Source organism: Erythrolamprus reginae, chromosome 1, assembly GCF_031021105.1.
Source record: "Erythrolamprus reginae isolate rEryReg1 chromosome 1, rEryReg1.hap1, whole genome shotgun sequence".
In the NCBI taxonomy this organism is placed as follows: domain Eukaryota; kingdom Metazoa; phylum Chordata; class Lepidosauria; order Squamata; family Dipsadidae; genus Erythrolamprus; species Erythrolamprus reginae.
This window is the reverse complement of record NC_091950.1, coordinates 283,894,891-283,907,024: the sequence shown is the minus strand read 5'-3', so window position 1 is coordinate 283,907,024 and position 12,134 is coordinate 283,894,891. Positions and strand designations below refer to the sequence as shown.

The 12,134-nt window shown below is 37.4% G+C and overlaps 1 protein-coding gene across 1 annotated transcript in view; it reads left to right on the top strand.

Moving 5' to 3' along the window:
• Positions 1 to 12,134, top strand: part of SNAP91 (synaptosome associated protein 91) — a 94,939-nt gene that overhangs the window by 56,333 nt on the left and 26,472 nt on the right. The window contains exons 12-13 of the mRNA XM_070733143.1: positions 6,716 to 6,825; positions 7,759 to 7,865. Of these exons, the coding sequence (XP_070589244.1) occupies positions 6,716 to 6,825; positions 7,759 to 7,865 (217 nt within the window). The remainder of the gene's footprint in view (positions 1 to 6,715; positions 6,826 to 7,758; positions 7,866 to 12,134) is intronic.

Sequence of the window (12,134 nt, the reverse complement as noted above, 5' to 3'; positions counted from 1 at the left end):
TGGGGAGCAAAATAGGGAAAAGAATCTGCTTACCAGGTATTCATCTGGCTAGCATCCTTAGCCTGGTCAGCTTAAGCACATTATTTTATCCCCTGGTTAGGGCTTTAAAAAAAAAACTTATTCGGAGAGAGTAACAATGAAAGAGCTTGAAAGCCATTAAGAGCTGGGAAAAACATTAGAACATGGCTAGGGCTGGAAAGAAACATTTGTAGCAAGTAGAGCAATTTAAAAAAAACCTGGAAAGACTTAGGGCTTGAAAAACATTCTTCACAGAGAGTAACAATGAAAGAGCTTGTAAGTGGGTAAGAGCTGGGAACATTGTTAGCACCTAGTTAGGGCTGGGGGAAAAAGCTTTGAAAAAAGCTACATTCAGATTATAAGACGCACCTGAATTTTCAGTCTCTTTTAGGAAGAAGAAAGGTGCATCTTATACTCCGAAAAATACAGTAGGTAGTCTTTGAATCATGATTTTTTTTTTGCTCAGCATGAGTTCCAGGTTAGAACAGCACTGAATGAATGGTGGTTACAATTAGTCAAGGTTTATTTTATTTATTTATTTGTTTGTTTTGTTAAGTACATATTGGCAGTATACAAAAACATAACAATGCTTATATACATGATATTTGTACTAATATTAGAAAAACATTAGGACAGGGACGGTAGGCATGCTAGTGCGCATGCACGCCCCTTACTGACCTCTCAGGAATCAGGTAGGTCAACAGGGTAAAATTTTGGCGGCTAGGTGATGATACTGCAAAGTCAGGTAGTGAGTTCCATGCATTAACTACTCGGTTGCTAAAGTCTCATTTCCTATAGTCGAGTTTGGAACAGTTTACTTTGAGTTTGTATCTGTTGTGTGCTTGTGTGTTGTTGTGGTTGAAGCTGAAATAATCGTTAACAGGAAGGATGTTGTAGCAGGTGATTTTAAGGGTTATGCTTAGGTCGTGTTTAAAGCGACGTAGTTCTAAGCTTCCTAAGCATAGAATTTCAAGTCTGGTTGCGTAGGATATTCTGTTGCCAGTGGAGGGTTCTTCTCGTAAAGTATCTCTGGACGTTTTCTAATGTATTTCTGTCCAAAATGCGGTGTGAGTTCCAGACAGATGAGCTAAAATCAAGGATTGGTCTTTGCTAAATAAAGAAACAGTAACTACAGTGTCTCATGAAATTACAAAATAGCACTTACATCAGATTGCTAAGCACCTTGAAATCATGGGATCATCATATGCAATATTCCATGCCAGCATCTCCAGAAAAACAGTGGCGAAGCCAGTTGGGAAGATTGCAAGTTGCTGCTATAGATCTCCCCCACCAGTGCTTCATCTACAACCGCTCTGCATTCAAACTGTGTTAGCCACTTGTGTAGCGGATTGTACCCTCCCTAATCAAATGCAGCACATGCTGCACACCCTTGTACACCTCCAACACTCTCAAAAGTAAGCTACTGTGGTACCTCTACTTAAGAACTTAATTCGTTCCGTGACCAGGTTCTTAAGTAGAAACGTTCTTAAGTAGAAGCATTTTTTCCCATAGGAATCAATGTTAAAAGCAAGTAATGCGTGCAAACCCATTAGGAAAGAAATAAAAGCTCGGAATTTGGGTGGGAGGAGGAGGAAGAAGAGGAGGAGGACAGTCACTGCTGAAGGAAGAAGGTGAGGTGAGGGGAATCAAAAAAATCCAAAACTTTAAGGCTTAAAAAAAGTGGGGGGACTCTGAGGCAGCACCCAGAGAAAGGAAAACACTCCATTCGCTCTGGGCTGCCCAGAGTGAAGGGAGAGTTTCTTTTCTCTGGGCGCTGGCAGAGGTTTATTCCCTCTCCAAGTGCTCAGAGAAAGGAAAATGCTTTGTTCGCTCTAGACTGCCAAACCATCCTTAAGCGCCACCTAAAGGCTCCTCTGGCTGCCCAGAAAAGCCTGAGATGGTCAGAATTAAAGGGGAAATGGCAGGAAACTGGCCGGGCCTTCGTGCCCCTCTCAAATTTCCTGGGAAATTTTTCTGGGCTTGGGTTCTTAAGTAGAAAATGGTTCTTAAGTAGAGGCAAAAAAATCTTGAACACCCAGTTCTTATTTAGAAAAGTTCTTAAGTAGAGGCGTTCTTAAGTAGAGGTACCACTGTATAAGGATTGCATGACAAGTGAATTTACAAAACTTTAAGGCTTTTTTTTTTTAAATATATTTTTATTGATTTTATAAAAATGGTTACATAAAAACAAACATAAAACAGTGCACAGTGCATGTGCCCATCACCTGACCGACAGAGAACCCCCCCATCACCACCACCCATTACAAGGGGTTCGGAATTTACTAGTTTATATATATATATTTCCTTGGCTCTACTTTGCATTGTTATTACTAAAAGAGTGATTGCAGTTTATTTTTCACATTTACATCACAGATTCTACTCAAGATATAACCTTTCACCTTATTCCATCGTACCATCAGCTTCTCCAGTTTATTTTCATCAAAGTTGTTTAATCTTATTTCCATGATTTCAAAATGTATGTGATCCACCATGTACCAGTACCAATTCTGTAGTGTCCATTTTGTAGACTCTTTCCAACCCAATACCACTACTGCTTGAGCACTTTCCAATGCTGCAGTTTTCATTTCTTTAAAATCTCCTAGTTCTCTTTGTTTAATTAAAATCGCAATTTCTTTTGTAATTGTCCAATTAATATTTAACATTTTATTAATTTTGTTCTGCACTTCCTTCCAAAATTTCTGAATTTCTACGCACTCCCAGAACATATGCATGAAAATTCCTTTCTTTTGGCAACCATGCCAACAATTACCTTTCTCTTTCCCCTGGAAGTGTGCAAGTTGTGCTGGTGTATAATACCATTTGTGTAAGATTTTCCTTCTCATCTCAAGTGAATTTACAACCAACAATTATATTTTAAGGGGGGAAATGTATAATGATGGATTTAATCATATTGTGCTGTCTTGTCTTCCAATGAGTCCTTCGGGACTGGGTGGCATAGAAGACAAACAAACAAACAAACAAACAAACAAACAGCATCACCTTAAAAATTAGGCTGCTGTGTTTTAGGGCACAGGAAATTAAAAATAAGAGTGGCTGGGAAAATGATTATTACTAACTGTATCCAAAGTAAGAAATCTGCCTTGGATATGCACACATTATTGTATAATGAACACATACAGAAAACATGCTAAGCCATGTTGGGATTTGGTTTAATGTGAAATAGGACTTGAGCTATAGGGGACACAGAGTTGTGTTCTGTAGTGAGCACAGAACACAGTTGCTTCTTGTCATCTGTAAAAAATAAAACCCAAAGGAAAGACTTAATGAACTCAATCTGTATTGTCTGGAGGACAGAAGGAAAAGGGGGGACATGATCGAAACATTTAAATATGTTAAAGGGTTAAATAAGGTTCAGGAGGAAAGTGTTTTTAATAGGAAAGTGAACACAAGAACAAGGGGACACAATCTGAAGTTAGTTGGGGGAATGATCAAAGGCAACATGAGAAAATATTATTTTACTGAAAGAGTAGTACAGTAGTCCCTCACCTATCGCTGGTGTTACGTTCCAGACCTGGCCGCGATAGGTGAAATCCGCGATGGGGAATTTATCGACTGATAGTACTTATTTAAGTATTTATATTGTAATTGTTTGGTAAGTTTTCATTGTTTTAAGTGTTTATAAACCCTTCCCACACATTATTTATTTTAGATACAGTATTTAAATACAGTATTTACAATTTTAGATATATATATTTTTTTGAAAAACCTGCCGATAGAGTTCGGCAGGCTGTTTAAATCTGCCGATCGACTTCCTCAGAAACCCGCGATGAAGTGAAGCCGCAGTAGGTGAAGCGCGGTATAGCGAGGGACTACTGTAGATCCTTGGAACAAACTTCCAGCAGACGTGGTTGGTAAATCCACAGTAACTGAATTTAAACATGCCTGGGATAAACATATATCCATTGTAAGATAAAATACAGGAAATAGTATAAGGGCAGAGTAGATGGACCATGAGGTCTTTTTCTGCCGTCAGTCTTCTATGTTTCTAAACCCACCATTAAAAGGGAAAGAATTATCTTTTCTTTGCCTTATGTGTGACAATTTTGAACCCAATCCAAAGAAAATCACTGGGCTAGAATATGTGGGTGAGAAGACAGCAGACTACTGTGCTGAGCAATGGTTACGTTTGTCTGTGGTATTTGTAATTGTTCTTCCTGACAGCTATTTTGTAACAATGCTTGTGATCTATTTTTCACATTACAAATTTACCCCTTTTTAAAGTAACTTCCATGCTCATAAGCTCTTCTGACAGTCTATTGGACATGTTGAAGGTTATATTTTTAAAGGCTTTTTAAAAATTCATTCTACATGAGGTTTCATGCATGATTTAACTTTGAAAATAATTGAATGGAAAATTTTCCTGCTGTGAAACAAAAATGTGAAACATAGTGGTTTCTCAGACATTTCCTAGTTACTATAGATTTCAAATTTGACAGTTTTGAGATTGCTGGCCGAGACTGATTTGGCAATAGAATTGTAAAATAAGGTTGGAAATACTTTCTCAGGATTAAATCTAAGACTGCCTTCCCACTAATACATTTTATGATTATTTCATAGCAGACTCTTCTTATAAAAACCTGTGCTGTCTTTTATCAACACTGCAGTTTTACCAACAGCCAAATATAGATGAAGAAGTATATTTAGTATTGAAATCCCTAGAGTGCTCTGGGTAACAGACAAAACAGAAGTTGAATAATTTTAAAGAGCTAAAATCCAGGTGGAAAAAAAATCAACACGAATAATCAGTAATTCAAAGATTTGGATGAAAGTATTTTAATTTCTTTCCTAAAGGCAAAGCAAACGTTATTGTTTTATAGCTCTGATATGATGGTTGAAGGTTACTACCATATCCTGAACAAAGGAACTTCTTAAAATAGATGAAAGATCTAATACATTTTTTCCAGAAAATATTTCAGTAGGACTTGAATTTTAAGATCCATTTTTAAAATGAATTTAGCTTTGAAGCCTTTATTTAATGCATTTATTGTACAGAGATTCACACTCCATACAACTCCCCTTCATCAGAAATGTACTGTTTTTCTTTTAAAGGGAAAATGCATGTGAACTCTTACAGGAACGGAGCATTCTTGATAGAAAGATATGCTGCTAGTATCTTTTCCTATCTTGACAAAATGCCAATTTTTATGCTGGCCAGGGAATTTGAGATCTTACTTAGTCACTGATCCCAAATAATGCTGAATTGTGAGCAAAAATTCAAGGGACATGTTCAGTGCAGCCTTTTTGAAATGCTTTTCATACTGTAATTCTTGTTTTGGCTCTTGATTCTTTAATATTAGCCTAGGTGCTCTGTTCCTTAAGGACTATTCAAAATAATAATTTTAAAATGGGTTGGGTTTTTAATAAAGCTAATTTGAAGTTTATTACATAATGATTAAATAGAGTTCATTTAAGTCAAACTTCATGTTACTCTGTTGTGATATTAGTGAATATTTTTGAGAGAGTCTGTCCAGGCTTGGAAACTTCCTATGAAAATGGGGATATTTTAGCTTTTTGTTCACCATTAAAATCTGCATATGATTTGCAGGCTTTCCTTCCATCTGAGGAAGTATTAATGCTGACTTGCTGGGGAATGAATCTAAAAGATGTACCTTGCTGGTACATACTTTCTCTCCGTCTCTTTTATACTGCTCTTTACCCTGCTTTCCACTTGCTTCACATTACTAAAGATATATTATTAAGAGGAATATTTACTGCATTTCTCCACCCCTCCCAATTCACATTTATCCTTTTAAGCATATTTAAAATATAGACGTAAACAATTCAACTTAAGTGATATGTAATTTTTTTAATTAAATGACTATACAGATGCAGTATTCCTGGTATCAACCTGGAAAAGAGGGGGGTTAGGCTATACAGTGATACCTCGTCTTACAAACCCCTCGTCATACACATTTTTCAAGATACAAACTTGGGTTTAAGATTTTTTTTGCCTCTTCTTCCAAACTATTTTCACCTTACAAACCCAAGCTGCTGCCACTGGGATACCCCACCTCCGGACTTCTGTTGCAAATGAAGCACCCATTTTTGTGTTGCTGGGATTCCCCTGAGACTCCCCTCCATGGGAAACACCACCTCCGGACTCCCATGATTTTTTGATGCTGCAGGGGAATCCCAGCAGCGCAAAAACGGGCGCTTAGCTGGCAACGGAAGTCCGGAGGTGGGTTTCCCAGTGAGGGGAGCCTCAGCGAAATCGCAGCATCACAAAAACATGGAAGTCCGGAGGTGGGGTTTCCCATGGAGGGGAGCCTCAGGAGAATCCCAGCGCAAAAATGAGCGCTTCGGCTGGCAAAAGAGGTGAGTTGTGGGCTTGCACGCATTAATCGCTTTTCCATTGATTCCTATGGGAAACATTGTTTCGTCTTACAAACTTTTCACCTTACAAACCTCGTCCTGGAACCAATTAAGTTCGTCAGACGAGGTATCACTGTACCAATAATTAACAGAAATTGTTACTATTTTAGAAAAATGTCTTTTATGATGATAGCATGATTAATGTTACTTCAGCTTCCCATTTAACAGGAAATCAAATAGATCTAGTTTAAGTTATTTTATTTTTTTTGTAAGCTGCCCAGAGGCACTGGGAGTGAATGGGTGCCATATAAATTTTCTTAAATAAAATAAATGTGTTGTGTCCTAACCAGCTCTTCTTTTCCAGTCTTCTCCAGCCACAACGGTTACATCTCCCAATTCTACCCCAGCAAAAAGTATTGATACATCTCCACCAGTTGATCTTTTTGCAACATCTTCAACGACAGCTCCAGTCAGGTTAGTTTAGTTGCAGATATGATTCTTAACTTTATAACATTCGCTTCAAGTAGTCCTTGACTTAAAACAGTTCATTTAGCGAGCATTCAAAGTTACAAGGGCATTGATAAAAGTGACATAACTGTTTTTTCCACATTTACAAATTTTACATCATCTCAATGATCATGTAATCTAAAATTCATGCTTAGCAACTGGTTCATATTTATAATGGTTGCTGTGTCCCAAGGTCATGTGATCACATTTTGTGACCTGAAAAGCGAAGTCAGTGTGGAAAGCAGAATCATTTAGCAACCTGGTTTCGACTGTGGTGATTCACTTAACAACTGTGGCAGAAAAGGTTATAAAATGGGACAAAATTCACTTAACAGATGTCCTACTTAACAACATAAATTTTTGGGCTCCATTGTGGTCACTACTTACAAGATGTTATAAAGTGTGTTCATTCTTGTATTTCTGTTAAATTTTTTTCAATGGTAGAAGATAAAGTTTTTATAAATGCATTGCAGACAAAAGCCTGCATAAGCCATATATGTGCAACTTCAATGTAGAAATCATATTCATCCTCAAAATGTTAACGTTTCTCTTTTGAAAGGGGAAGAACGGATCCCCAACAGGCTGTAGACATACCTTATTCCTACAAAATGTCCTACAAATTCTTTCTGCCTGAAAATTTTGTGGAATGTGGATTAATAATAAGTAAATGAGCTTTATCAATTTGCAAATAATGACTTTTGAAGCCTAACTTACCCGGAAAACATTTAGTTGGGGAAAGCGGATATAAGATCTCAACAATTTGTACAGTTCTAATGATGTTCTTGAATGTGCCATTGTTTTTTGTTTAATTCTTGCAAATGTATTTGTGGGACTTCAGCATTACTTTTATGACTTTTTTATCTAAATATTTTTTGGTTCCCCCCCCCCCCCTTTCAATAGTGCTTCTAAGCTCTCAAGTGATCTTCTAGATCTTCAACCAGACTTCACATCTGGCTCTGCACAAGCAGCTTCAGCAGCTCCCACTGGTGGAACAACTTCATGGGGAGGTAAAACTTTTATGATTTTTGATCCCTAAAACTTAAATTCAGAATAAAGCTGGAATGCTACCATGCTTCCTTAGTCCACCTTCATATGTCTAAGGCTACTTATTTGTTCTGATTATAGCAATTTTGTAAATTGGACTTTCTAAGTCATTCAGGCCTCCATATATGTCAGACTACATCATTTCTACCTACCAGCCATCAGAAATAAGGATCTAGAATCTCCAGTTTGGGGGGCGGGGGAGATACCATTATAAATAATTTTAAAGTTTCATCTTTACAATTTATTTTAACTTCGGAATAATATTTTTGAATATTATTTGTACTGACATTATTCCATTGTATGTTTCAAACAAATGTATCCTGAAGGTTTTTGTTACATGAATCAGCCTGTGGTTGATTCTAAAGAAATTCTAAAATGTGTTTCTCATTTTACATTTCATTGGCTTACAATCAAAGCGCTATATTCCTAGTTCTGTTGGATTTAATTTTCTCCTTTTACAGAAGGAATTTGACATCGAAAATTTGAATGTTTTAAATTGCCAATAAAAATACAGGAGGTTGGAACTACAGTGGATACAATTGGAACTCAGAACATTTTAAAACATCTCTTGAGAATATTGAACCTGTCATAAAACCCATAGGATACCTAGATTTTAGTCATTTAAAAATAGCATTTTATATAATATTTTTCTTACTGAGTGGCATTGTTTCTAACAATGTGCAAAGGTGCAACCTAGTCTATTGTAGCAGACTAACACAGGTATTGTGGGTTAGGTTTGTTAATGGTATCCTTCACTATACCAGGTTATAACAGAAAAAGAGGCCAAGAGGTTGGACAAACTCAACTAGATTTGTTTCCTGGCTTTGGGGCTAAAAGATCACTTGTAGCATATACATGTAAACAATTAGGATGCTACCTCTTCATCTTTTGCCACTTGAATTGACTCCCTCAATCTTCAGTGGTAAAGCTAGTTCTATCCAAGAGGTCTTCTTCATTTCATTGCATTTGTTTAATGTATGCTTTGGCAGTGGAAGATAATAAATGTATTGTCAGCTGTATGCTCACTTCTATGCATCTGCTCTCTCCGGAGGTTAAACATAAAGAGAAAATCCCATCTATGTCCTCTCCTAGGGAAGAATGCAGATAGATCTTTCCTTTCTGAGACTTAATGAAATATTGTTTTCGCTATCTTTTTCCTTCCCTAGTTTGCCCTATCCAAGCAAGAATTGTTTAGTACATCCGCATATATCTGAATTGTCTCAAGAGTCTTTCCAGGAAGGATGAGGGGAAATTTATTTTTAATCCTATACCTACATCAACACTGCTCTGGCTGTGAAGGAAGGGATTGTATTCCTGCAGGATCTATTTTTTTTATTTTGGCAATTATAGAAGATGCAATATTAGTACTGCTCAGACTGGAATAGTTTTAGAGAACAATTACTTTCTCGGGGGAGCGGAGGGTTTTTGTTAGTTTTGATCAGAGATATGACTGGCTTCCATAACTTCTAAAAGACAGTACTACATTTGATGTTTAAAAACTGTAATTTAGGGAAATTGCTAATGATGATCACTGATACTAGATGAGTTAGTTAATTACTGTCAACAGATTTTCATGACCATAATTCACAGAATCCATCAATTGATAATAGCAAATGGGGGTAATACAGTGATCCCTCGTTTATCGCGGGGGTTACATTCCAGGACGACCTGCGGTAAATGAAAATCAGCGAAGTAGGATTTTCTCTCTCTCTCTCCCCCATACATTGTCCCTCACTCCCCCCCCTTTACATCTCGTCTCTCTGCCTCCGTCTCTCTCTCTCTCTCTCTCTCTCTCTCTCTCTCTCTCTCTCTCTCCTCTCTCTCTCTCTCTAGGAAGGGAAAAATGTCATGATATGTCACGTGATGGCAACATGACATGGCAAGTTTGACACCCATGCTTTAATATACAAGAGCATGAATGGAGAACATATGCATGGAATTATACACAAACATCAGAGCCATCAAATCAACCAGCCAACCAAATCCTTTTGGGAAAGAAAACCTATACTGGTTATCTGAGCGTGGGCCTATGTTTATTTATGCTCTTTTGTCCTGTTGATAGAGTTTTTGGAGGGCCATTGAAGATGAAAATTTGTTTACCTTTTAAAGGGATCACGAGCCAGACAGAATAACATGATTAAAGTCTGCCCGTACACAGTTGGCATGACTAAAATTATACAACAGATGGATAGAAAGACATTATTTTTCAGAGTATTTATTGATTGATTTTATTTTTTTGTCAAACATGTATAAGATAACAGATATATATACACATGATTATGAATATAGGCTAAGGAGACGAATACATGGAGACATTAGGACAGGGATGGAAGGCACGTTGGTGCACTTATGCACGCCCCTTACAGACCTGTTAGGAATGGGGTGAGGTCAACAGTAGACAGTCTAATGTTAAAGTTATGGAGGTTTGGGGAAGTAAACCACAGAGTCAGAGTAGTGCAGTCCAGGCATTGACCACTCTGTTGCTGAAGTCGTATTTTATGCAATCGTATCTGGAGCAGTTTACCTTAAGTTTGTATCTATTGTGTGCTTGTGTGTGCAATAATATTATTGCAGTTGAAGCTGAAGTAATCATTGACAGTTAGTGTTTTGTAGCAGATAATTTTGTGTACTACTCTTAAATCAGTCCGAAGGCGGCGTAGTTCTGAGTTGTCTAATTCCAAAATTTCAAGCCTGGTGTCATAAAGTATTCTGTTGCAAGCAGTGGAATGGAGGACTCTTCTCGTGAAATACCTCTGGACTTGCTTAATTGTATTAATGTCTGATATACAGTGGGGGTTCCAGGCAGACAAGCTGTATTCGAGAAAGGATGTAGCAAAGTTTTTGTGTGCCCTAGTTTTGCAGTACAATATTACCGGAGAAGAAGCTTCTCAAGATTAGGTTGACTTGTAATGTGCACAAAATTAATTAATTAATTAATTAATTAACTTAATTGATTAACTCTTAATTAACTCTTAATTAACTCTTAATATGCATGCAAATCTATCTACTTTGTTTCAGAATTTGTTTTTTTTGAGAAATAGCCATAGCTTTCTCCTAGGCCGTCAGAATGTGACAAAATAAACCTGCAAGGGAGAGTGCATGTAATGTTTGTTTGTGTGAGTTGCTGGCAACATTGCTTTTACACTGCAGCATGTCTATATACCCCTGGCATTAGCATCCCCTTTTAACCCAACTGCATATACATGTAGTCCTCCGACTTACAGCAGTTCATTTAGTGACCATTTAAAGTTACCATGCACTGAAAAAAGTGGCTTATGACCATTTTTCACACTTACAACCATTGCAACATCCCCATGGTCACATGGGATCAAAATTCACATGTTTGGCAACTGACTCATCTTTATGACCATTGCAGTGTCCCCCAAATCACATGATCTCCTTTTGCGACCTTCTGACAAGCCAAATCAATGGGAAAGCCAGATTAACATAACAGTCGTGTTAATAACTTAACAACTGAAGTGATTCGCTTAACAACTGTGGCAAGAAAGTTTGTAAAGGGAGGCAAAATTCACTTAACTTTCTTGCTTATCAACATAAATTTTGGTCTCAATATGGAGTCTTTCTTCTTTCCCATGCTTTGCTCAGTTAGCATGATATGGAGTGTTCTGGGCTGCCTATCAAACCATCAAACAATATCTTTCCCTGGAAATGACCATATGCACTATCCAAAACAAGTTTGGCATGTTTGGGCAATGTCATCACAAAACCTATATCAGAATTAAGTTTCTGGCTTCTGTTGGATGGCTTCATCCTAGGCACAGTCTTAGTTAACTTCAATTGGACAATTTCTGGAACAAGGAGAGAATTTTCCACAGGGAAATTGTCACAACAGTTGTTGGAAGCACAGGGCAGAAATGGGCAATGAGAGGGTTTCTGTAAATCCCAAAGCAGCTGCCTCCCTCGTTTCATTATATTTACATGATTGCATTTTGGGTCTCCTTTCCAAATTGACAAAATAAGCTTACCATTTTTTTCCACTCTTGACCTAAATGGGATAAGAACCCTAGAACAGTTATTCAGGCAATTTTTGCTCACCTCTGCAGCTTCAAAGGTGGGAAAAGTATTTTTCTATTTATTAGTGAATGGATGGCACACGTGTATAAACCCACTATTGGAATTGTTTATTTGCATTCAAGCAGAGATGCTTAATTCTAAACTTTTAAAACTGCCTTGCTTCTGTGATTTCTAAAATCAATATGCATCTGCTGATT